The sequence below is a fragment of the Strix aluco genome, chromosome 2 (genome assembly GCF_031877795.1).
Source record: "Strix aluco isolate bStrAlu1 chromosome 2, bStrAlu1.hap1, whole genome shotgun sequence".
Taxonomy (NCBI): Eukaryota; Metazoa; Chordata; class Aves; order Strigiformes; family Strigidae; genus Strix; species Strix aluco.
Window position 1 is genome coordinate 43,781,773 of NC_133932.1, and position 23,032 is coordinate 43,804,804.

Consider the following 23,032-nt stretch of genomic DNA (forward strand, 5'->3'; position numbering starts at 1 on the left):
AGGGGGAGGGGAAAGCCCACAATAATACACACACACAATGAAAAAAATGTTTAAGAAACACCTGATCACTCTGCAGTTGTAAGGCTCCCTTGCTTTCCTTGTAGTTCCAAAGTTGATGCTATTCCTTTTTGAAAATTTCCTTTTCCATTCTATTTTTTAATTTAGACGTCAACTGCATGCTTTTGATTTACTGTACTGCCCACTATTATTAAAATTTTCAATGTGGCAACGAAGAAGTGACGCACTCCATGAGTTCAGTCCTTTTCATGGACATGCAACTTCGGCTCTAAAGAGCAGCCCTACTGAAAAAATGCAGCTGAGTATTTCACTGTGCCTTGTTTCTCCATTTGTGTTTAAAGTGACGACCATGAAGCAGCATAGAGGAAGGAGGAGTAGCTAGGACATATATTCTCAAGAACATAACTGGTGTTATGAGGGCCATCAACTGCAAGACTGAAGCAATTGCAAGCACCTCTCTTTCCTGTTAACTGCTGAGTTTAGCGCACACCTTACTACAACACAGGTTTACAAGAACTGCAAATCCATGCATAAAGACAACAAAAATGCAACACTGCTACCTTGTCTGTAAGGTGCTATGCTGCTGTTTTGATATTTAGCTCCCACTCTAGAAGCCAGATATGAATTAATCTTCACCTTGACTACCTCTGGCATCTCTCTCCATCTGAATATATCCCTGATCATCTTCCTGAAAGTAACTGGCTGATTAAAGCTCTGTACTGACAGGGCACATTAATAAGATGAACAGACTAGCTGATGAAAGAAATTTCAGAAGTTGAAATATGTAACATTTATTCCCTGTCACTTTGTTCTGTCAAAATAGGAACTTAAGCAATTATGAACTCACTGAAGACACAGAACGTGTGTTAAGACAGGCCGTTTCTAGTTCATTAAATCAGGTCTCACCTTCAGGGCCAAAAAGTTACAACTGTGATGCTATTCCAGAAGGATCTCAGAGCAAGCAACATCCAACTAAATAGCATCCATCCCCTGCTTAGAACCATTTACCCATTAATGCTAGTCTGTGGTTTGAAGCCTTTACACACAGAAGCATTCACATCTGAATTTCACACCTGAAAGGTGAAATCTGCACACCTGAATACAGACACTCATCATTTCTGTAAAACTTAATTTCAGTGGCAAGAGATTTTCCTTATGACTGTGAGAAATCCAAAAAATTATAAAACCATTCTTTTTTTCCAGGATATAAAGCTGTCATTCATTCAAGGGAGAGATTCAGTAAACTTTCGCATTGTCATTTTGAAGCACTTACCTTTCAATTTTACTCTAGTTTTGGGGTGAACCCAAGATCTAACAGTTTTATTATACTTATTTTTCTTGGTCAGTAAGAAATTACATAATCCTTAACACCTCTTACTTTTCAAGTCTTCTGTCTCCAGTGAATCAAACTTACCATCTCTGCCCAATTACCATATATTCATGTTTCTATGATGATTCCTGAGTGACTAGAGGCAGTCACTTCAACTACATCTTAAAATACAGGATTATAAATATTCACTATGTTTGGCTTGCAAATATCTCAGTTCAAAATCCTATTTTCTTTGGTACATGAGCCTTTCAAATAGGCAGGGAGTAATAGAAAATGGTTTATTTTTTTTAGACTAGATATTATCAGATGCTATGGGAAAAAATACAGGAACTACTGGGGAATTTAGAAAAAGCCCCCCATTTTTATTTTTTTTTTTTAATTAGATTGCAGTTTACCAACCCCAAGTATTTACCAGTTCTGAGTCAGGCTGCAAATGTCAGCAGATTGGCTTGCAAATAATTAATCTTTTTTTTAAAAAAAGGTTCATTTTAGTTGTCATGCATTTTTCAAGTCTAATAAAACCCTGTCCTTTATTAGAATTGTTAGAAACTTACTTTAAATAAGTTGTTCTGCAATCAGTGGAACAACACAGAAAGCATGATGTCCTGTAGAGTCCATACTGTATCCTTTAAACTGAAGTGACTCCTATTACCTCCCATGACTTTATGATGTCCTCCTCTTCCTCTTTCCCTCTGTATCTTTATCCCCACAACTTCTAGTCCTCTTTCATGCTAAGGGCAAGAGGTAGCAGGGGTGTAGATCCCCGAGTGATACACAGGTTTATAACACTTAAAGCATGCTGATTTGTTGGCTTGCTAAGTGGTCAGCAAGAAGGTCATGCTGAAACCTTTCTTATCAGTAGGACCATTTTATCAATTCTCATCTTTTCCTTCTGTAAGCTGACAGTCTTCACAAAGCTTGTATAAACTTGTTTTATCTCCTCAGATACCTGCCCTCAAAAAAATTGTTTTAATGTGTCCAACGAGTTCACTATGTATCGGGGAGAACAGGGCTGACAGAGAAACTGTGTGGTCACATAAGCTTTTCTTTAAGAAACCACATTGAAAACTGAATTTATCAACATTGTGCCTAAATCCGAAATTTTTCTCTAAGGTTTTAATCTATATTTGATTAAAAAAAAAGTGGATACTCATTTTAAAATCATCCCTTGAGACTAAAAATAAGATTAATTACTTTTTATGCTTTAGGGAGCACAGCTCTTACTAGCAGGTAGTGGTGTCCATTGCCACCAAGCCTTCTAAAATCCTTTCTCACTGTGACTCATTTAAGTGACACGCATGCATTACAACTTGTTACAATGTATCTATTTACAGCCATATTTTTAAATATGTACCTTATCTACATATATTTACAAACACTTAAACATGTCACAAAGTTTTTATGCATTCATGCCCCTTCACAGTAGTCCTCAGCATGGATGTTGCTGGCTACTCCCAAGGTCAGAGACAAGCACATGGTAAATCCAGATGAACATGAAACAAGTGTGCAGGAAAAAGTTATGAGATCTTTTATAAGGTAATAATTTATGATTCCCAATGTAAGTCAACTAAATATGCTCATGCTGATAATAAATAACCTGTACTGATCTTGTTTTGTGTAACATTTGTCTCTTAAACTGCCTGCCTCCTACAAAATTTTCTGCTGAGACTCCAGCCAGCTAAACAGCACTGTGAACACCACTGGTTGAAGGTAAGGAACTCCCAAATCAACCACAGATTATTCTTCTGTCAGGTCTGCTCAAAAACATTTCTTCTACTGCGTGGTAACAGATGATAGTGTGCTATGTAACCTTTACTTTGGATTTCTGAAAGCAGTGGACTAAGAACTGATACCAACACAATTTAAGGGAGTGTTTCAACATTTTAATTTGTGTTGTTTTACAAGTATAAAATAAAACCTATGTATCAGATCTTGCATACTCTTATACACATGAATAATCCTTATTGAGCAATCCTTTGTGCAAGTCAGGACTACTCAGGTACAGTTTTCAACGGTAGCCCTATACCCTTCCATTGAACACACACCTCTAACATTCACAGAGAGTAGAACTACAGTAAACTTGCAGCAAGAGATCAGTCATTCATACACATACATCCTTTGTAGCTAATACTGTCCTCTCAGTGCAGCCACTGGGTGTATTGATAACAACACTGTCTGGACTGTCATTATCCTGAGAAAAACTGCCTCTCCTAGCATTATAGCACACTTTAGAAAAATAAGCTTGTCTTTTAAAACAATGATCTTAACAGAATATCTTTGTCTCTTATGTCCCTCTCTCATACCCTCCTTCTACCAGCAATGGCAGCACAGCACAGATAGATCAAAACATACACTAGAGCAGTGATACTGTTAATCTGCACTCCATGCTGTGGTGACATGAGGCACAGCAAAAGCAACTGCCCTCATGTTCATGGAGTGTTTCAACTGTATTTGGTTAGTCTGCACAGCTAAGGCAAAACCGTATGACAGTAATATAACCCATACACGTCTTTCTTCTTTTTTCCCCTCCCTTCTCATAACAGTGATTTAAATATTCAGTTCCTTATGCATGCACTCCAGGAGACTGGTATAAAAATAGGAAGTAATATGGCACACTCTCTAAAATTATGCATATACAGCAGTCTTCATCACTGGTATGTGAAGTTAAATGGTACTCATGATGTATACATACTGGACTCCTGGCTGTGTAACTCTCCTACTGTTGACTTCACTGTAGCACAGACATTTCACTGGCTGAGGTTTGTGAAGTTTCCACTGTTTCCAAATGGCAAAATCACAACGATAACATCTCTTACAGTGTCCAAAGTCTGCTTTAAGGATTTGAGAGTGCTCTCTCTTTAGAGATGAAGTACTTCTACATATGAAGCCACTTTTTTTTTTCCCCAAAGACTTAACATTTCAGACCTAGGTACATCTGTAGATAGGCAACCACCATAATTCCCTGATCGTTGATGAGTATATCCAACTATACAGTCAGATACTGAGTTTTAGCTAAGAACACCTGAAAATTTGGCCCTGTGTGCTAAACTCTGCAGGTTTGGAAGCAAGGGTTACATTCTTTCTCTTCTAACTCACTACTGAAGAAAAAAAATCTGAAATACTCTTCGACATCTAGAAAAGTACAGAGAAATACTATACTGTACTTCTACATACAGAAATACAGAGAAATATTGTAGTGTCTTCAAGGAGTAACTTCACCATTCTGTGCTCTTCAGAGAGAGAAATTAGAACTGAGGTGTTTGGTGTCTTCCCCAGATATGTGAGGTACATTCCCATGGCAAGCTCAGGCCAAAATTACCCATTACCACCCACCAATAATTTAATGAGATCTACATACACATACCACACACAGATACATATTAAGCAAAATAAAAAAAAGTAAGTCCATTCTAAAACTGAGGTATGAAGACATTCACTTACAGTGCAGTAAAGAAAAAAAATAAAAACAGCTTAGCTCTTTGTGACATATCTCAGCTTAGCATTGCATGTAACATATTTCATTATAAATGACCTCAGACCTGAACTTGAGACACTTTTAAAACAACAATGCTGATGTCATCCCTACTGAAGAACTTCACATACTCCATGATGATAGGATGGAGGCTAAGCTTAGGACACTAGGAGATGCTTTGGGTCATGAATTATTTGTTTCCACTGATGGCCATAATGTGTAATACTCAAAAGAAATGCAAGGTGCTAAGCAAACAAAGCGCAAAAGGATTTCACTTAATTTTTGAAAATGCAGTTGGTTTTATGTATTTCCACTAAATTCTTGGGTGTTCATCTGCTAAAGTTTTCTCAGCAACTTGCAAAACAGAAACACTTTTGTTTGTGGTGTTACAGTGCATAGAAGAAAAAGTCAATGACTTCCATTTCTTCCTTCTGATTTCAAGCCTGTGATACTTCTGAGGTAAAGTTATCAGAGAATTTTGAACTACTGATATTAAACCAACCACAACATATCACAGCCTCAAAAAGAAGGACTCAGTGTCTTCTATCCCCACATAACAAGTCACTGAGTTGCCTGCTTGGTGTACTACCAACTCCCTGACAATCAGGGTAGTGCTTATCTCAACTGCAGCCATCTAAACGGGAGATGGATAGTCAAAACTAATCACCAAGGCATCTGGTTAACTCTGAGTAACACTGGTCTCCAGAGAATAACCTCATACCACCTGCCTTAGAGGACGTTTTAAGATGGGTTGAGTTACTTCCTGGAGATGTGCTCTGAAGAGCACCTACATGACTAGTTCACACTATGTGCCCAACTTCTAGATATTTAGAGTCAAAGTGAACACCACCCTAATACCAGAACATCACAAAGTATTAAATAAATTATGTCAGAAAAATTAGCTATTCCAGAACATCACAATTAATGTGTTAAATTTAATTCCCTTACTAACAAGCAGCAAATATGAAGGATAAAACAGTGCAAAGCCAATAACCCCTCTGTTCATTCTCAGTCCCATTTCAGTATTAGTGCTGGCTAATTGGCTGTTTCTTGGCAACCTAGACTACACTGCACTGTAGAAGTCCGATTCTGATACCACAGAGAGAAGTATTATCTTATTACACTGATTAGAGTATAAAAAAGTCTGCAATTTGATCAAAGCAGACCGCAGCTACAGTCAATATATAATCAAGGTCTATGCTCTGTTTCCATGCTAGGGTGGCATGCCATAATGACATCCTATCTGAAATAAAATGCATTTCCTTCCATCGTCAGATTTCCTGAGTAAGACGAGCATCAGGCCAGTTTTTGAACAATGTCTCCTATAATGATTTCAAAATAAGCAAGTGATAATAAACTTATGTGCAAAAAAACCCTCTGAAGTAGAAGTCTGCAAACAATGACTGCTCTCTTGTACACAAACACACACAGATACACATACTCATACACTAAGTTTTCCACAAAGGTAGGCTTGTCAGTCGTCATGCAGGGCTACACCTGCAAGAAAGAAATCCCATCCACAAGACACAATGTCCAAGATACACAAGGTCCCCAGCAGGTGACCTGCCACCTTCCCAAGGCACCTACTTGCTTCCAGTTGTACTAGGCATTGGAAGAAACACTTTGATGAGGATTCCCCTTTTGAGAATCTATTGTCTTGCTACTGCTCCATGCTTCGTCAGCATTTTCAGGAGATTTCACCTCTGCCTTGTCCGTCAGTACAGTCGATTTGGGAGGCTTGCAAATAAAGCAGAGGAACTTGAAACAGGACAGCAAACCTTCGGAAATGCTGGATGAGAAAAGCTTTTTGCACGGGTGGCAGAACTGGTAGAACACCAACATGAAGAGGACAGCCATGCAGTAACCTATCAGGAGTTGCAAGACCAACAGCGGGGCGCAGACATACAGGTAGATATCGGTTTTATAGATGTACCACATCAGCAGGAGGAATGCATTCTCGATGAACCGCAGCATGTAATACACAGTCAGTCGGTACCAATTTTGGGATTTGTTAATTAAGTCAGGATCATTGAGCTTCACCTGCACTGCTGACCAGCAGAACATGTTAATGCCAGCATACAGGAAGGTGAGAAGGCACAAGACGATGGTAGTGCCAACCCTGCTCAACGCCTTCTCTATGTTCTCAGGAAATGGGGACTTGCTTTGCCAGAAGAGAATCCAAGGGTAGAAGAAAAAACCAAAGAAATTCACTAGCACAACGGGGAGAGTCCAGATTTGAAGGACAGAACTGAAAAGGACCAACACTGTAACCCGAGTAGCAATCTCAAAGCTTCTCCACATAAATATGCAGAGATAGGCGGCTGGTTTCACACTGACATCATAATCATCATACTTAATCTTAATAGCCAGGATGTTGCAGCGTAAGGCGCCATATACAATCGACAGGAGAGAAAGGACCATAAAAATACCTACAAAGAGAAAAGACAAATCAGGACCTTCAGCTTAGCAGAAGTTAAAGACATTACATCAGAGTAGTGCAGATGTAGTCGTCTTCACAGTATTCCCTGAGTATTCCCAGCAAGGTAATAATGCCAAAAAAGCCATTCCTTGTACACACTTCTGGTCTTACTCTAACCCTACCTCCTATTTTGTTCCCCATTTGTTACTTTTCTGAGTACCTAGAAAGAAAAAAAGGCACTTAACAGTCACAAGTGTCTCTCCTTACTCTCCCCACTGAGGGCTGTTCATACATATACTGTCCTTGGTAATTATACAGCTCAGTCATAAGAGTATCCAAGTTGGTCTCAAACTCTCACAGTACTCCACAGGGCACAGGGGTGCTACTCCCTCTCTGTACGTATGAAAAACTACAAAACAGAAGCTGAAATTTTGGAGTAACTTGGGCATGCAGACACCTCAGTGCTTGTGAAGTTCTATGGCAAAGCAAATTGTCTAAGCTCACAGAAAAGCTCCTTGATGGAGCTCAGAATTGAAAGCCAAAGCAATTTAAACCCAGAACCATCTGCTCTTTCTCTGCCTGTGTAAACAGAGATTTGCTGTGTTTTCCTATATATCTATTTTCTTTATACACCTATCTGTATCATGCATTTAAAACACAATGCTCTTTTTAAAGATGTCTTTGAATTCCTATCAACTTTCAGTATCTCCCATCTACCCAGAGTCCCTCAAGTGAAGGTTTCATGGCCTTTAAATTCTGCAGAAAGTGAAGACAGAGGCCTGTTGTTACCTGGCTTCCCCTCCAGATGGAATAGGGGAAAAGCTTTCTGGTGATGCAGAAGGGATTCTTTTCTTGCCACATTTAGTAGGTACAAATGTACAAGAACCCTGGACGCATAGAATAAACAATCACTGAGAAGTACCTTGATATTCAGAAGTGCTAACTGCCCACGGTTTTGTTAGTATTTGCATACTTTCTTCACAATTTTTACCAACATACTTAATAGCTGATTTAGGGGACTAATTTTAGGCACCCCCAATCAACACTTCTAGTTTCAATCTTAGCATTTTGTCCACGCAAGGAAAACTTCGAATGCAAATGAGTCAAACACAGTAAAAATGAGTCAGTTTTTTCTTTTAGAATTTCAATGAAACTAACCAAGCTAACTGGTCATGCTACAGGGTTTTGTATTGCATCAGATAAAAATCAGAGTTGGAAATTCTTGATTACATCAATTACTTTTGCAATGCTTAGCAACCAGCGCTTTCTGCAGCCTTCAATTAGTTTATATGTCAATATCCTACAAATGAACTGGATTCCCTGCTTTGCTATTGCTATATAGCCATGACTATCAGGTTTTTTTCCTAATTAAAGTTATTAATTTTTAGGCATGACTTTGAAAGAAACAAGTGTATTTTAGGATCTCTAACAACTTTCTAACAGGATTTTTCTCTATCATGTTAGTTAACTTGTCTCCCACCTCAACATGCAAACACCTCTCAATTATTTTGGAAAATAATTAATCCTTTATATCTAATTTTCCAATAGCACTCAATAAGCTGAAAAACATTTGCCATTTTATATGATAATTCTGTACATGTCAGTTTGATGGCACATATATTCTCTGAAAATGGTTATATATTTGCTTGTTTAACATTTACATTTTAATAGGTGTTTTTAAACATCTTTCTTACAGCGTTGTACTTGATCTGAGAATTTTAAAAGGTTATGTCTTATAAAAATATTGGCTGAAAGCAGAAGAGCAAGCAAGTACAGTCAACAATACTGCTTGATATCCTGTGGCTCTTTATAAAATCTCTCCTGTAGTTTTGAGACAATTCTAGAACTGTGAAAGCACAAGTAAACTCCAGCAGCTAATGAAGCAAAAGAATATTCTGAGATAAAGAAACAAAAAAACCTACTCACTGGGGACAGCATGCTGCTGTCCTGGAACTCTGCTTCCTTTCTGCTTTGATAAGCAGAGACATTTATCTTATTGTCCACTTTAATTTTAGGGATTCTGTATTAATCTCAAACTTAGTCTTAAAAATTCAAGCCTTCCAAAGAGGCATTTCTCCATTGACAGAAACCAGGTCATGCTGACTCTGGTTTAATACAGTAGTCCGGTCCTGCTCCTTCCCCAGAAGCTCAGTACTGTCACCAACCTTCAGTTCAAACATCACTTTTAAGTCTGTGAGAAAGATGGTTTGAAGCAACCACAAAGGGAAATGTGGGAGGGTGAAATTATTGTTGCTTTTACTCATCCTGAGCAAGCAAAGAAGTGAAAATTTAAAAGGCAAAGTATCTTCCCCTGGAACAGTCCCAAATCCCCTAACAGTCCTTACAAAGGTGACATTTCATTTCTTCCTTTCTACTCCCAGAAGGCTGTACTTTTCTTACAAATCAGAGGTGCACACTCAGATTCATTCAGGAAGGCACTGTTTTTACTTTGTTATGGTTTTTTATTATGTCTTAAGTTTTTTCAAGACCTAGTCCTTCCCACTTCATAAATTGCTAAGAGAGTGAATTCTGCTCTAGATGAGCTACATCACAAACACCTGTTACTGAAATCTTACATTCAGCCAACAAATCATAAGTTATCTATTATATTTATCTACTATAGTTTTCTAAACTGATAATGAGAACCCTTGAAAAAAAAAAAAAAGGCACTTATTTTGTTACTTAGGGCAAGACACCTAGATATAATTTTTTTTGCCTTAAGATGTAATAGTTGTTTCTAAGTGTTGAAATTATTACTCAAATTATGTTGTTCAAACAAGAGAAGTATTCTGAGATTAATGAGTTGAAGAGAGGCAACTGTAGAAATATCTTAAGATATCTAGTGAGACCACCTACAGGGATGAACATTAGGAAAGTGACACTGCAAACACTAGTAAGTTGAAAAAAAAATCACAGAACCAACATTTCTATTCTTGAAGATGGCAGTCACTGCAAAGGCCTTTTTCAGCAGAATAATTTTATTTTTAAATGGTAGAAAAACTGCCTTTTGAGATTATTTTATCACTGTAAGCAACACTTGAAAAAGGTAACTTGACTGCTGTTAACAGGACAAAAATCTTTAAACTTACAAAAAGATCTGCATACTGAGAACTGGCCCTTTTGCAAGGGTAAGAGGCCACACCACACATCCCCTGCCTCCAGCTAGCTGTTTTTGTAATTAACACTAACTCAGGTCTTTTTAGCACCTCCTGACCTTACACCTCTCCAGGTGGTACTACCAAAGGGAACAGGTCTGGGTAGCTGCTCAACAGCGCGTAAGTGGACCCAAGCCTGATGTCAGACACCTCTTTTAAGCAAGGTTACAGCTGGCTCTAAGGCAAAGCATGATACAGAGATGCTGAAGCATTTAGTACAGGGCAAAGCCCAAATGCACAAGAGAGACCTTGGCATCTGTTCTGAGAGTGGCAATTAGAAAGTCAGACTGGGCATTTCATACAGTAACAAGTTAGGAACTTCTTCCCAGTAATGCTGTAACCAAATAAAGAGCTGAATGTCTCGAACCAGGACTCAGGTTAGGCTATTACATGTGGGTTTTCAGTGTTGCATTTCATCCAACAACATTTCTTTACATTTCACGCTAAACAGTCACCAAAACTTTATGTCTTTCATCACTAACCTAGGGGCTTTGTCCTGCTTTTGCAACTCTCTTTAGTTCTCTTGATCTTACATTCTTGGCAGACAGCGAAATGACAGTTTTGGAGAATGCCAGACATTGGCAAGAATTTGATCACCCAGAAGAAAAGCATCCAGAGAAATTAGTGAATGCCATGAAATACACAAGATGCAGCGAGGCTCTGGCTGACAAAGGGCTAGGCAAGGATGCACACTCTTTTCAGAACTGTTCAACTCAATACTGGAAGCAATAATGAGTTTCAAACAGATCTGAAAGGGACAAACCGTGCTAAGTAGCATGACAGTAAACAGCTCTAGGTTCCCAGGTGACACTGACCTCATTACCACTGACCAAGCAGAATTTACACAAAATAACAGACACGGTAGGGCAGGAATCCAGAAAAGTAAGAGACTGATGAGGAGAGAAGACAAAAAATGCAGAAATCAAAATACAAGAAGAAAGTGATAATTCTAACTGACACAAATGGAAAAAAGCGTGCACTTTGGAGGACCAGTGTCAAAAAATAGGGAAGACATCAGAAGTGTGGAAGAAGAGCTGGACTGGCTGTTAAATTACTCTGATGATGCTGCATGATCAAAAGGTTGAAGTCAGGTCCCTATACATGAGAATCCCCATATACACTTAACAACAAGAACTGTGCTATGCATCATTCCTATTTACTCTGGAAGCTGAATAATCCTGGTGGACAAAAGGCACTACTGCAGAAATAAGCTGGCTAAAGAGATCGCAGAAAGTTTCAATATTTCAGAAGGTGAAATACACACAAGAGGAATATGATTAGGACTTTTGTTTTTCTGATGAATGAGCTCTAATAGACATTGCCATTGTTCCTAAATCACTGATTAAGAAAAAAACACCAAAACAAATCAACATGTTTTCTTTTTCCTTTTCATTTCTATATTTTAGAATTACACCTGCTATGGAAAAGGCTTCTAGGAGACATGAAATAACTACTGCATTTGCTGATGGGTTCAGTGAACTCCCTGGTGAGCAAGCTTATCTCTGGTTGTTTAAGTGAAGCACCTCATGCATAGAAGGTCACTTACCAGCCTGTGATTCAGAATTTCTCAGCAACGACTGATAAAAGTCAGCAGTAATAGGGTGTTACAAATCACTACTAAATATGCAATTCTTTAATCATCTGGAACACAGCGCTTCTCCTTGGCAATCAGGACCAGTAAGGTCAACACCAGTAAATAGAAGAAATACAGTAAGGTGACCTTTCTCAAGCAAATGCCATCTGCAGTGAAGGGATTGGAAATTTTGCTAATTGCACTGCTCAGCAAAGGATTCAGCTGCTTTATTCTCATCCCATGTCACAGATGCCATAGTTATTTAAGAGCCTACCTTAGTGTGAAGTACTCAGAAACTGTCAGGAGCAACATCTTTCAAGTAGCTACTGCTATGACCTTAAACAAGTACTTTTGTGTAGACCTTAACCTGTTGTAATACCCTTATGTGCTGACTTGCCCTTTGGTATACTAAAGTTTTCCATTCCCTGAGTTGAGGGAGAACCTTGATGTTATTATAAAGGTTTCTCCAAAAATCTTAGTTGTTTACCTTGGTACACTGCCAACCAAGGTACCAGAACTAAAGAAAGCAATCAGATTCATAACATGTCACCCTAGCCTCAGCCTCCCTAGCTATGAAGCTGGTAAAGGTCCCTGGCCTCTCAGGGCCTTGGAGATATAACAAGAGCTATTTTGTATTTCAGTGGAAACACACCTCCAGTTCACACAGGTGCCAAAAGTCCTTTCTTAAACCTCAAAGCTGGTTGTCCTACAACCAGCTGGAGTAGGTTCTTCATTTAGCAGCTAGCCAGCAAATCAGGACTCTTTTTTTCAAGGAACTGGAGCACATCATGGATCAAGATGCGGAGACCCACGATAAGAGAGATGTGTCCTGGTAAGTCCATGTGGTGCATCGCTGCTTGGTGAAGGTTTAACAGCTTAGATCCAGAGATGAGATGGCCACATTTGCATACCAGCTTACTGAGTCCTGCCTTTTGATTCCAAATTCAGAGCCTGGCATGAGTTAAGACAGTTTATGTTCTCAGTCCATATTTGAAACTGCATTTCTGAAAGTACACCTTCCTTAATGCAGCACCGCAAAACATGCTCTGCACTGCACCACAAGGAATCTTCCAGAGTTTGCTCAAAACCCAAGATGGAACAGAGGTAAATTTTTTCTTTCCTCTTCATGGAGACATCTTAGTCCCTCCAGCTGCCTCCCTCTCATGCCATAACGGCCACTTATCAAATTAATGTTTTTTTATAACAACCCAAGTATGCTACAGGAAGCATCACAGTCTAAAACACAATAGTATAAACTTGTGAGCAACATCACCATCAAAAGCTGCCAGGGAGGTGAAACCCATTGCAATATGTTTGGTTCTGGCCCAAGGCAGCTACACCTGACTGCTGACCCTTCTCCTCTCCCTCCCCCAAAATATGGAGGTGATGACCACAGCTCTACCTACTTCTGGCAGCTGTGATCTCCTGCTGCAGGACACAGATGTAGAGCTGGAGCGTGAGCTGGGGTGCTGAGCCAAGGAACGCCTGGATCACAGATGCCCTGCTGAACGCAGACCTGTGTGTACACAGCTTGCCTTCAGCCTGGCCCACTTCCTTCTCAATTTCTTCCGAGTACCCATCCTTGGGCATCTGCCTCTTCTTCGTGATGCTGACATAGGGCTCTTCAACTCTGCCAGCACGGAAGTAAATGTAAAAGACTTCCACACACCTACAAGCAAATCAGTAAAGAGTAACAGGAAAAAATGAAAGAAAAGCATACGTCTTTCCATTCTTAGTATTTTAAGCCATTAGATACTAAGTCATTTGTTCACAGAGTAAAGCCTGTACATTTTCTCCTCTTGGTAAATTTGGAATATGACATGTTTCACCCTTTAAAACATGAACTACATGTGACTGGAGAGCAAGAATTGGGCAGTGTCCTTTGGGCTGCTTGTAGCACTCAGACACATAAGGTGGTTTAGCTGTTTCCTATGAGCTGCCCTTGCTCTCTGCTGTCCTATTGAAGTCCTTAAACTACCCATCCACTGCAATGTTCGTAGGCTCCCAACCCAGGACCCAAGTTGGAAGTGTTTCTTCAGATTCTCAAGTCTTTCTCTTGGTGTTATCCATACATCTGTAACATGTCAATAAAACCACTTCTCATACCTTTGCCTTAAACAATCTCAGGACATTGGAGAGAAGCTCAGGGTATGAGCGGGTACACACACCTCACACAGCTGGAGTCTAGCCCTTGCTTTACCAAGCAGTGGTCCCAAAACACAAGTAACAAGCCATTGCAGCAATAACAAGCAGTTTAGAGCCTCACAACTCTGGATATTAACATTTTTTTTCAGAAGACACAGAAATAGGAGTTTTACTCCTTACGTTTGCTTACGCTTATTGCATTGTTTAAGGAATATTAAACATAATCTTGCAAAAATATTCTAAATAAGAAGATGCAGTGTTTTCAGTTGCTGCAGCTTTTTGTACTTTAAACACAGGTGAACCAAACCCTCTTGTTTATATGGGTCTAACTTACAACAGACTAACTTCCAAAGAAAAAAATGGTGCCAGCACATACATTTCTATTCATAAATTACATATTGTAATACATGCTGCCTCTACTCATGCAAAAAGAATAATCCATACATTTGGGGGGGAATGAAAAAGGGCTAAAGGGGTTGGCAGCAGCAAATGCTGTAGCAATGAGAACAAGTTGGCTCCTTGAGCATTAAAGAAGATAATACAGCCTTAGACACTTTTATCAAAGGAAAGTTTCTGAAACTTCCTGCCTATGCCTATTTTTAGTTTGGCAAAAACTTTAGAAAAACTGTTCTAAGAGAGTTGCTTGGATATTAAGGGGTCAAGGGTGGGCTTAGGCATCAAGCAGGACCCAAATCACAAAGGGGAACAGTCAACCTTGTCTGGGAAGTAATAAGCAAGGATCTACTGAGGTACAGATGAAGTCAGAAGCTGAGGGGGAAGGGAGAGAAAAGAAACACTATTTCTGTCATATTGCATAGGGTCCTAAAAATACAGAGCCTGCTGTAGAAGAGTCCATACACAGCAGGACTATAAAGGATAGATGGCATTGATTACTAAAAAACCCCAAAAGCCCAAACCCAGTGCAGACACAATCTGTTTTCTCTTTTATGCCTAACACTGGTACAGGCTTCAAGAAGAAAAACAATCGCAGTGTGAGCAACAGGACTGCTGAGGGCTGGCTTCCAGCCCAGAGGAAAGCTCGGGAGAGAGAAACCCCCACTGCAAGGGTGACCTGTGGCACCAGCTCTGGCCACATCTCCTCCCATAGCTTGACACACACGGTATCTTCTTCTTGTGTAGGCATCATCCTCTGATGAGGACTAAGCTGTCTTCTTTCCTTCCATAGTGCCTGCTGGGGTTCATCTCCTCCACCTGGTTGCCTCTGTAGGTAATACCGGCTGGAATGCAGCGTCTCCAAGTCTCCGACAGGTCAGATTTGGCCAGTGAGTTTTTGTAATGTACAAATAAGGCTTATCTCCTATTTAAAAAGATCTCACAATCACAAAGCACAGAGCTATGCTTGTCTGAGACTTCGAATTCCCATTTCCTGTCCTCAGCCTGATTTTTTTCAGTTGCCCAGAGTCTAACACAGCCTTTCAGTGGAAAGCTCACAGACCAAAGTGTAAAGCACCACTGATAGAAACTGAAATAAAAGCATAGTGATTTTTGTTTTAATAAACTTCATTTTTTCCCATAACTGGACCACCAGCAAGTTTCACCTGCTCTAGATGGAGAGCAGTTTTAGGATCCTGTAGTACTATCCTTGATTCACTTGCCTTCAGCTACTATTATCACTAAAGCTATCTGAAGCGCCTGTTGCACTGGAGGCTCCATTCACAGTGGTGACTTTCTATCTTCCCCTTGTTAATCTTTTCAGTCCCTGCCAGTCTTGTTCCATGCGAAAGAATCCACACAGCCAAAAATAAAGTGTGAAAAATTAATAAAGCACAACAGCTTATGAAGCCAACAGAGATTCTGAAAACACAAACTGATTTTATTCCAAGAAAGATCCCAGAACATTTTTGTCTCTCTTAGTATTCACAGCCATCTATTCATCCTGAGCTGAGGGCAAGTCTGAGGCTATTATGGAAAATGAGATCTCAGCATAAGCCTCTGAACTCTTGGTGTGTGTGACTAGTAGCAGATATAGTTTAGGGACCCATCTAATGAATATGCAGTAATCCCATAAAAGAGATTGTAAGTGACTACTGAGTATAGCAAATATAATCAACAAAATGTTGGGTTTTGGAGCAAGCATTTGATTTGTATTTATTAGCTACGTATTAAGTAGCAGCATATTGTTTATGATGGGAAATTTTATATCCATACAGAAGAGCAAACACAGTGTGAAATGAATGGTCTGATGAGCAAACCTTAGGGCCAAAGGGGACTTTTACCAGTACAACAGAGTAATAAAAATGGTATGTGCAAGCACTCAGATTACATCAGTAATTATGCCCATCTTCTTCCAAGCCCTGCCCATCCTGTGCAAGAGTGTCTCTGGAGGTCATGCCTTCTGGGGCCAATAACAAATGTACTCAAGACTCTGGCTGACACCACTGCCCAGGCAACTGCTTCAAACAGGAGCAGACTGGCAGCTGATAGACTGGAAAGAAAGAGTACCAACTACATGTTTAAGTAATAGAGTGTAAGAGGGGCATAGGCACTTGAAGACCCACCCAGGTGAGAAGAGTTCAGAACAGCAATGAAGAATCAATTCAGATGACGTACCTAGGCCATGTTACAACTTTGTCTGTGAAGTGCATTCAGAAAGGTTGTCTTTAAATGAACTGGCTTGTTCTTTTCTAGTATGAAACAGAACTGAAAGACAATGCAAGAAGGCAATTGCTTCAAGCCAGTTTTCCTTCAAACACCACTACAGAACATGGAATTCCCCCGAAGCCCCAGTTGCTCACTGCTCATTGCTGCTCTGCTCTGGAGGAACAGGAATGGGAGATCCCAACTTCTGAACAAGCCATCTCCTGCAATGCAGTGATGTTTAGTGCCCTTTCAACAGGTACTCACATGGCATCAACAGCAGGCGGCTTGCAGCTGGCCGGTTTCACTGCAGGTAAAGCAATGACAGTCACAGTATGGGCTCTAAAGGAACTAAAATTACTTTGAAGAAAAAAAAAAAAATCAGACCTACTCTCTACAGTGAAAGTTAAAAGGTAAGAAAAAGATGGTGCTGCTTTCTCCCCTGCTGCCAGATCTTGGCAGAGAAGAGCTATACTTTTTCAAGGATCCTGATGGTGCCTACAAAGAGTGATTCAGCAGCAACACATTCATCTTCTACACAGTCAGTAGGAGGAATAATCCTATCCTTATATGCCTGTTAAGAACAAGACACCTCATTCCCTCTTTTAATCACGAATATGTGGGATTTAAATACAGGCAAAATAATGGTGGTGTGAAGAGGGAGCAGGCAATGAAAACAGGGAACTTCCCACAGCCAGCAAGCGCTCCAAGAGCAAACGCCTATTTGAGAGACCTATCCACACACACTGCAAAGTGCAAGCAGATTTCACTAATGACTCAATGTTTAGAAATTCCTTTTCTTTAGAGAAGTGTGCAAAAGACTTATCAGTCCTGCAGATTTACTTACCTGTGTCAGACAAAGATTTGTTCCTCACTCATTCTGCACTGACTTTCTGTTCATCGCATCTTGGACACCTAACACATCTGCTCAAGAATAAAGAAAAAAAAAAAAAAGCCTGAAGAAGGTCTAGGCATATTCTTCCCATCTGGAAAAGAGGGAGATGCATCAACAGTTGTAAAGTTTAGAGCTAGCAGAATCTCCCACAATAAGATCTGCCAGTGAAAGTCCTACACGGAAGAGAGGTTTTTAGACCTATGCTATTCTAAACTATAAAGCAGGTCACTAGGAAAGAGAGACTACCCACGAGAAACAATGCTTCTGCACAACGTGACTGAAACATTATCTGTACTGTTATAGTTTATTAGATTTCAAACTGTAGAATGAGGCATCCAAAACATGACTCCGATAATTTCGGCCTACAGGTGTTTTGTTTTGGGTTTGGTTTTTGGGTTTGTTTTGTTGAGTTGTGGGTTGGTTTTTTTGTTTGTTTGGTTTTTTTTTTCTTTTTTACTTTTACTTCCTGCAGCTCACAGAACCTAACTTTGGCTGTAACAGCAGCTCCTCTGGCAGTTTGATGCAGACTTCCTACTGCATCTGCTTTACTGCTGTCTGCATGGTACACACACACATGTAATTGTTTCTCCTTATGCCTTGAGAAACAAAGCCTGATCCCATTTAAAGAAAAAAAGTCTATTGTTTATATCCTTGTCCGATTAAAATCTGAGGAAAACAGTCATTAGTGTTCTATATAGGGGCCTGTTCTATTGGCTTTTGATTTTTTCACAAGAAAAGTTCATCATCCTGCAGACAGAGCCACCTCCTAATTGCATGTTCCTCATAAGGAAGAACCTGTAGGCCCACATTCAGCTAAGAGAGCACGAGGGACAGTAGCTTCAAAGACACCAGCAGTCACTTAGCTTTCCTCTCCATGAAGCTAGTATCAGAAGGAAGCACTGCCAAGTTCACACCAGTCCCCTCTGGATAAGCCACTTCAGTACTGCCTTCAGTAAATCAGATAGTGAGGAATCACCCCACCCAGCAGATGTGAGGTATAATACCACCCCCCCCCGGCCCCGCTCGTGACTGTAAGCCCCGACTGTTCAAGTCAGTTTGCTGGAAATCTGCACTCCTCACTTCAGCTCCTGACTTACTTGTTGCTTGCAGAATAGAAAAGGGCAAGCAAGTTAACAGGGGTTTCTCTGGCAACCTTCATGAAGAGCTATTTGCACTTGAACAAATCCGTAAGTGCAGAGCAGTATGCTAGCAAAAATACACCCAGTTATTATTTATCAGAATTGTAGCAGCACCTAAAACCTCAAGACAATGTCGCTGCTACAGGTGCTGTCCAAATGAACAGGGAACTAAGACACAGTCCTTGGCTCAGGAGTAGTTCATAATGAGCCAAAAAGCTCATCATGGTCCTCTCTAAAGAAAAGAAAAATGTATTAAATCTCTCATTGACATTGGCCATCATTTTAATTGTTTTTTTTGTGTAATCAATTACTTTATGTGGTAAAAGAATGTCCTTTTACAAAAAAAAAAAAAAAAAAGATAAAGTATCCAAATATATTTTCTAAGCATCCAGACAAATTAGTGCACTCACAAGAAGTGGCACTGACCTGAAATGCTGCAGGAATCCCCCCCAGTGTCCAGAAACCTGCAGTCACTTGGTTCCAGCCCAGTCTCTGCATAGTCTCCAGCATGTCTGCATCCTGGGGACCAGAGCCAGGCCACCAAGGGGGGGTAGGAACTTTACAAATTGCTCTGAGTTTGTAGAGAAACTTTTAGGGAGTGGGAGAAGGAATTTCAAGAGTGCATGTACTCTCCCAGTACAGCAAAAGTCCTCTCCAGGAAGAGGGATGCTTCCTAATTTTAGTGCTTCCAGTGGCAGCAGCAGGACAGCAAGTGACTCCTGAACAGGTGGAATGTGGGTGTTAGGGGAAGGTGGTGGTATGCAAGAAGGTTTTATATGAGAATGTACTTTTTTCCCTGTCACACAGAGGATTCAAAATAGGCTGGATCATTTGGCTTGCAAAGCTAAATACCCTCCTTCCCTGCCAAGATATTTCCATACCATTCCCCAAAATTTAAACTTAACATTTTAAGGGAAAAAGGAAGGGGAGAAAAATGTTTAGCTTTTAAGAGGATGAAGAAAACTCGCACAACGTACATGGGCTGTCTGTCAACCAGTGCACTGACATCTGAGTATTTGAGTCTGAGCAGAGAAACAGTAACTATCCTGTATCATGTCACAAACCCAGTAGAGATGGTTAAAAAGTTAGTGTTAGCTTTTTTAAAGCCAACCGAAGCAGACTGCCCTCTGTTGAAGCATGCTGTCTCACACAGCCTGAAGCCTCTTCAACATTTCATTCTGATGCCACAAGAGGACAGAGGCTGGGGCAGCTTTACTGTCTATGTGTCCTATTTGACCCAGCCCACCCTAAAAGGCTGTGCCAGTGAGACAGATGTAAGAGAGACCAAACTCAGGGGATGGAGCAAGGCGTCATACTGGGGAAGCAGACCACTAGCAGCAGGACTCTCTGGTGAAAAGGTTTGCCTAAAAGGATGGCACAAAATGGCTCCAGGGACAATGGTACTTTTCAGCTTAAATGGTAAAAGCCATAGTTAAGTGATGATACAGCCAAAAAATATTTTGCCTTCTAGCTATCACCTCAGACTCGTGTGTGTTCCTGTCCACACAGCATAGAAAGCCTCCTGTGCAAAGTAGGGAAACATAAGGTATTTCATGTGCTGAAAACACCTGAACTCTTACAGTGCAGATCTATACCTAATGGGAAGCAATCGGTTTCCTCCTCTGACAGATACAGTGATGTTTAGTGGCAGTGGCTAGGAAGGCAAGGAAGAGAAGAGAAGCCCTTTAACGTCTGTCTCAGAGAGATCACTACACCTGCCCACACTTCTGTACTGTATATCCTACAAACAAATCTATGTCTCTGAATCTAAAGAGAGGTTGCTTTCTATGAAACTTTTCCTCTTGATTTGTAGAGCCCTTCCAACCTTTAGCAGGCAATAAGTTTTTCAGGTGGCATGAATGTACTACGCCCTTTTTATTAGTAATTATAATTCCAGTTATCCTGTGTCTACAGAGAGGTTAACAAGCATCACTTAGCACTGCCCAAACCATGCCGTGGAGACTGTGGCACAGGGATGCTGCAACACTTCCAGAACATATTCAAACCCCCTGGGAATGCCAAGTTTGAAAATCTTTGAGAAAAGCAGAAATGCAGATCTAGTGACACACTCATACACTACAACATCATGGAGAGGAGCGGGCTTCTGTATGCCCACTAGTTTTACAGCAGCGGCTGCAGCTGGGAGCTCACCAACACAGCAGAACGTGTGTTCTGCACAAGACGAGACTTGTATTGTAAACACATAAAACTTGAGAAAGAAAAAGTGGAATCATGCTTGGGGGTTAAGGTCAAAGCAGAAATCTATGTCTCTTTCAGATAATTAGAAAGAAAATTGTCTAATTTGTTGTTGCTTACATCCTTTGTTTGCTTATTCCCATTTTGCAACTTGACATGACATTCCTTCCTTGTCTGACCTCAAGAAATTGATTTAGAATGACAACAGTCACGAAGATAATTTTTATTTTGATAGTTGCTTTCTCTTTGATTCCACTCTTATTTTCTAAAGAACGTGGAAGTATTTTGTTCTCAGCTTTTAGAAAAATCAGAGCTCTCCAAGAACTTAACTGTTAAGATATAACTTAAATCTCTTTAAAATATTAACAAACCAACCAAAAAATATCCATCCATGGTTATAGAGGAATTAAATGTTTCTGAAGTGTAAGATGTTTTGTCACATCCAAACTGTTCACACTTATTAGTGTGAACAAATCTTCCTTTTCCACACTGTCCAGGAATTTCAAAAAGCTGGGGATACTTCTCCTAGCCTCTACTACAGAGATACTGTATTTCATTCCCTTTCTTTTTAATGAAAAGATCTGAATGCAAGTTTAAAATCAAAGCCCCCAGCAAACATTTTGTCACGGGGCTGCACCATCTCTGTAACTTTTTATTTATCTGGCTTTTTTTTTTTTTTTTTTCCTCCTAAGGATATCTTCAGTCAGAAGTTGAAAAATCCCCAAAGCAGTTTGGGGCAAGAAGCTCACTTTCAGAAAGAGGAGACGGACTAAGCCGTTACTAGGATTTCCAAGATGCACGGATGGGATGGGTACTATCGCTGTTTTGAACTAGCGACTGGGTAGGTCCTCCCTGGAAGTAACCTCAGGGTGAGGCGTTACGGATAAGCCAGCAGTGAACAGACACAGACATTTCCAAAAAGCCACACAGCGAGGAGACAGACGAGCGCAGCGATCGCCTGCAGCCGGCGGGGCCGCACCGAGGGGCCCTGGCCGCCCCTCCCGCGACCAGCGCCCCGGCGGTGGGGCAGCGCCGCGCCCCGGGCATTTACCGAGGCAGTCACCGCTCCCGCTGCTTCAGAAATAAGACCGGGGAGGACCCGACACCGGCGTAGAGCAGCAGCCGCCGCCCGACACAAAGGCCGGGGCGCTCCGGGCGAGCACCGCGGCCGCCCCTCGGGCTCTCCCCGCGCCGGGCCGGGCCGGGCCGCTGGGGTGGGGACGGGAGGGTCGGGTCGGGTCGGGTCGGCGGGGGACGGGACTCACCGACCTGACGAGGGGCCCCAGCTGGAGGAGATGCAGCAGCAGCACCAGCGGGCGGTCGCGGCTCACGTCGCGGTGGATGAAGACCAGGCTGAGCTGCACCAGCGCGCAGGGCAGGAGGGCGAAGAGCAGCGTCAGCCACTGCCACATGCGGTCCCCCGCCGCGCGGTACGCCCCGCTCAGGCACAGCGCGGCCGCCGTCTCGGCCACGAAGAGGACGAGGGAGACGAGGACGGAGCCCGGGAATTTCATTGCCACCCGCGGGGCGCGTTTTCGCCGCGCTGCAGCCGCCCCGCCCCGGGCCGCCGAGGCGCGGCACGGCGCGGGTGCGGTGTGGCAGGGCGCCCGCTAGGGGGCGCCCGCTAAGGGGGAGCCGCCGGCGCAGCCGCCGGCCGCGCTCAGCACCGCCCCGCGGCTGCCTCCCGGGAGGGGCCCGGGGGTCGCGGTGGCCCGACACCCCCCGCCCCTCTCCCCGCCCGCTCGGCGCTGCCGCGGCTGGAGAGTCAATGGAGGAAGGGTCCCCGGTGGGCTGCACGGGGAGCGCCCCCTCGTCACGGCCCCTTTGGCTGTAAGGTACATAACCGAACTAAGGGGCGGGGGGGGCGGTGGTCGGTGGGAGGGTGGGGCTGCTCTTCAGGGCGACTTGGGCAGGCTGGAGGGATAGCCTGGAAGGAGGAGGCAAATTCCTGCACCTGGAGGAAAATAACTTTGTGCAACAATAAAGGCTGAGGGACAGCTGATCAAAAAGGAAAAAAAAAAAAATTAAAAAAAAGGGGGAAAAGGGGCTGTGAGTCCTGGTAAGCCTCCCCTGATGCACCTAGTTCAGAGCC

At 41.8% G+C, this 23,032-nt stretch overlaps 2 protein-coding genes across 2 annotated transcripts in view; both read right to left on the reverse strand.

Annotated features, from left to right (window-relative positions):
- Window positions 1-22,313, reverse strand: part of CYBB (cytochrome b-245 beta chain) — a 51,885-nt gene extending 29,572 nt beyond the window's left edge. The window contains exon 1 of the mRNA XM_074814579.1: window positions 22,210-22,313. The gene's annotated coding sequence lies outside the window, so the exon portion shown is untranslated. The remainder of the gene's footprint in view (window positions 1-22,209) is intronic.
- Window positions 3,210-22,454, reverse strand: XK (X-linked Kx blood group antigen, Kell and VPS13A binding protein). Its single transcript, XM_074814580.1, has 3 exons — window positions 22,210-22,454; window positions 13,374-13,636; window positions 3,210-7,249 (listed from the first exon to the last, which is right to left on the reverse strand). The coding sequence occupies exons 1-3, from the start codon at window positions 22,452-22,454 to the stop codon at window positions 6,423-6,425; spliced, it is 1,335 nt and encodes a 444-aa protein (XP_074670681.1). The 3' UTR covers window positions 3,210-6,422.
- Between the last annotated feature and the right edge of the window lie 578 nt (window positions 22,455-23,032).

Bases quoted from the DNA above. Each gene is read 5' to 3' on its own strand.
- XK (XM_074814580.1), bottom strand. From the start codon at position 22,454: ATGAAATTCCCGGGCTCCGTCCTCGTCTCCCTCGTCCTCTTCGTGGCC. The intron at 13,637-22,209 runs GTCGGTGAGTCC...ATTTGCTTGTAG, and splicing joins CAGCTGGGGCCCCTCGTCAG to GTGTGTGGAAGTCTTTTACA. The intron at 7,250-13,373 runs GTAGGTAGAGCT...TTCTCTTTGTAG, and splicing joins GGAGATCACAGCTGCCAGAA to GTATTTTTATGGTCCTTTCT.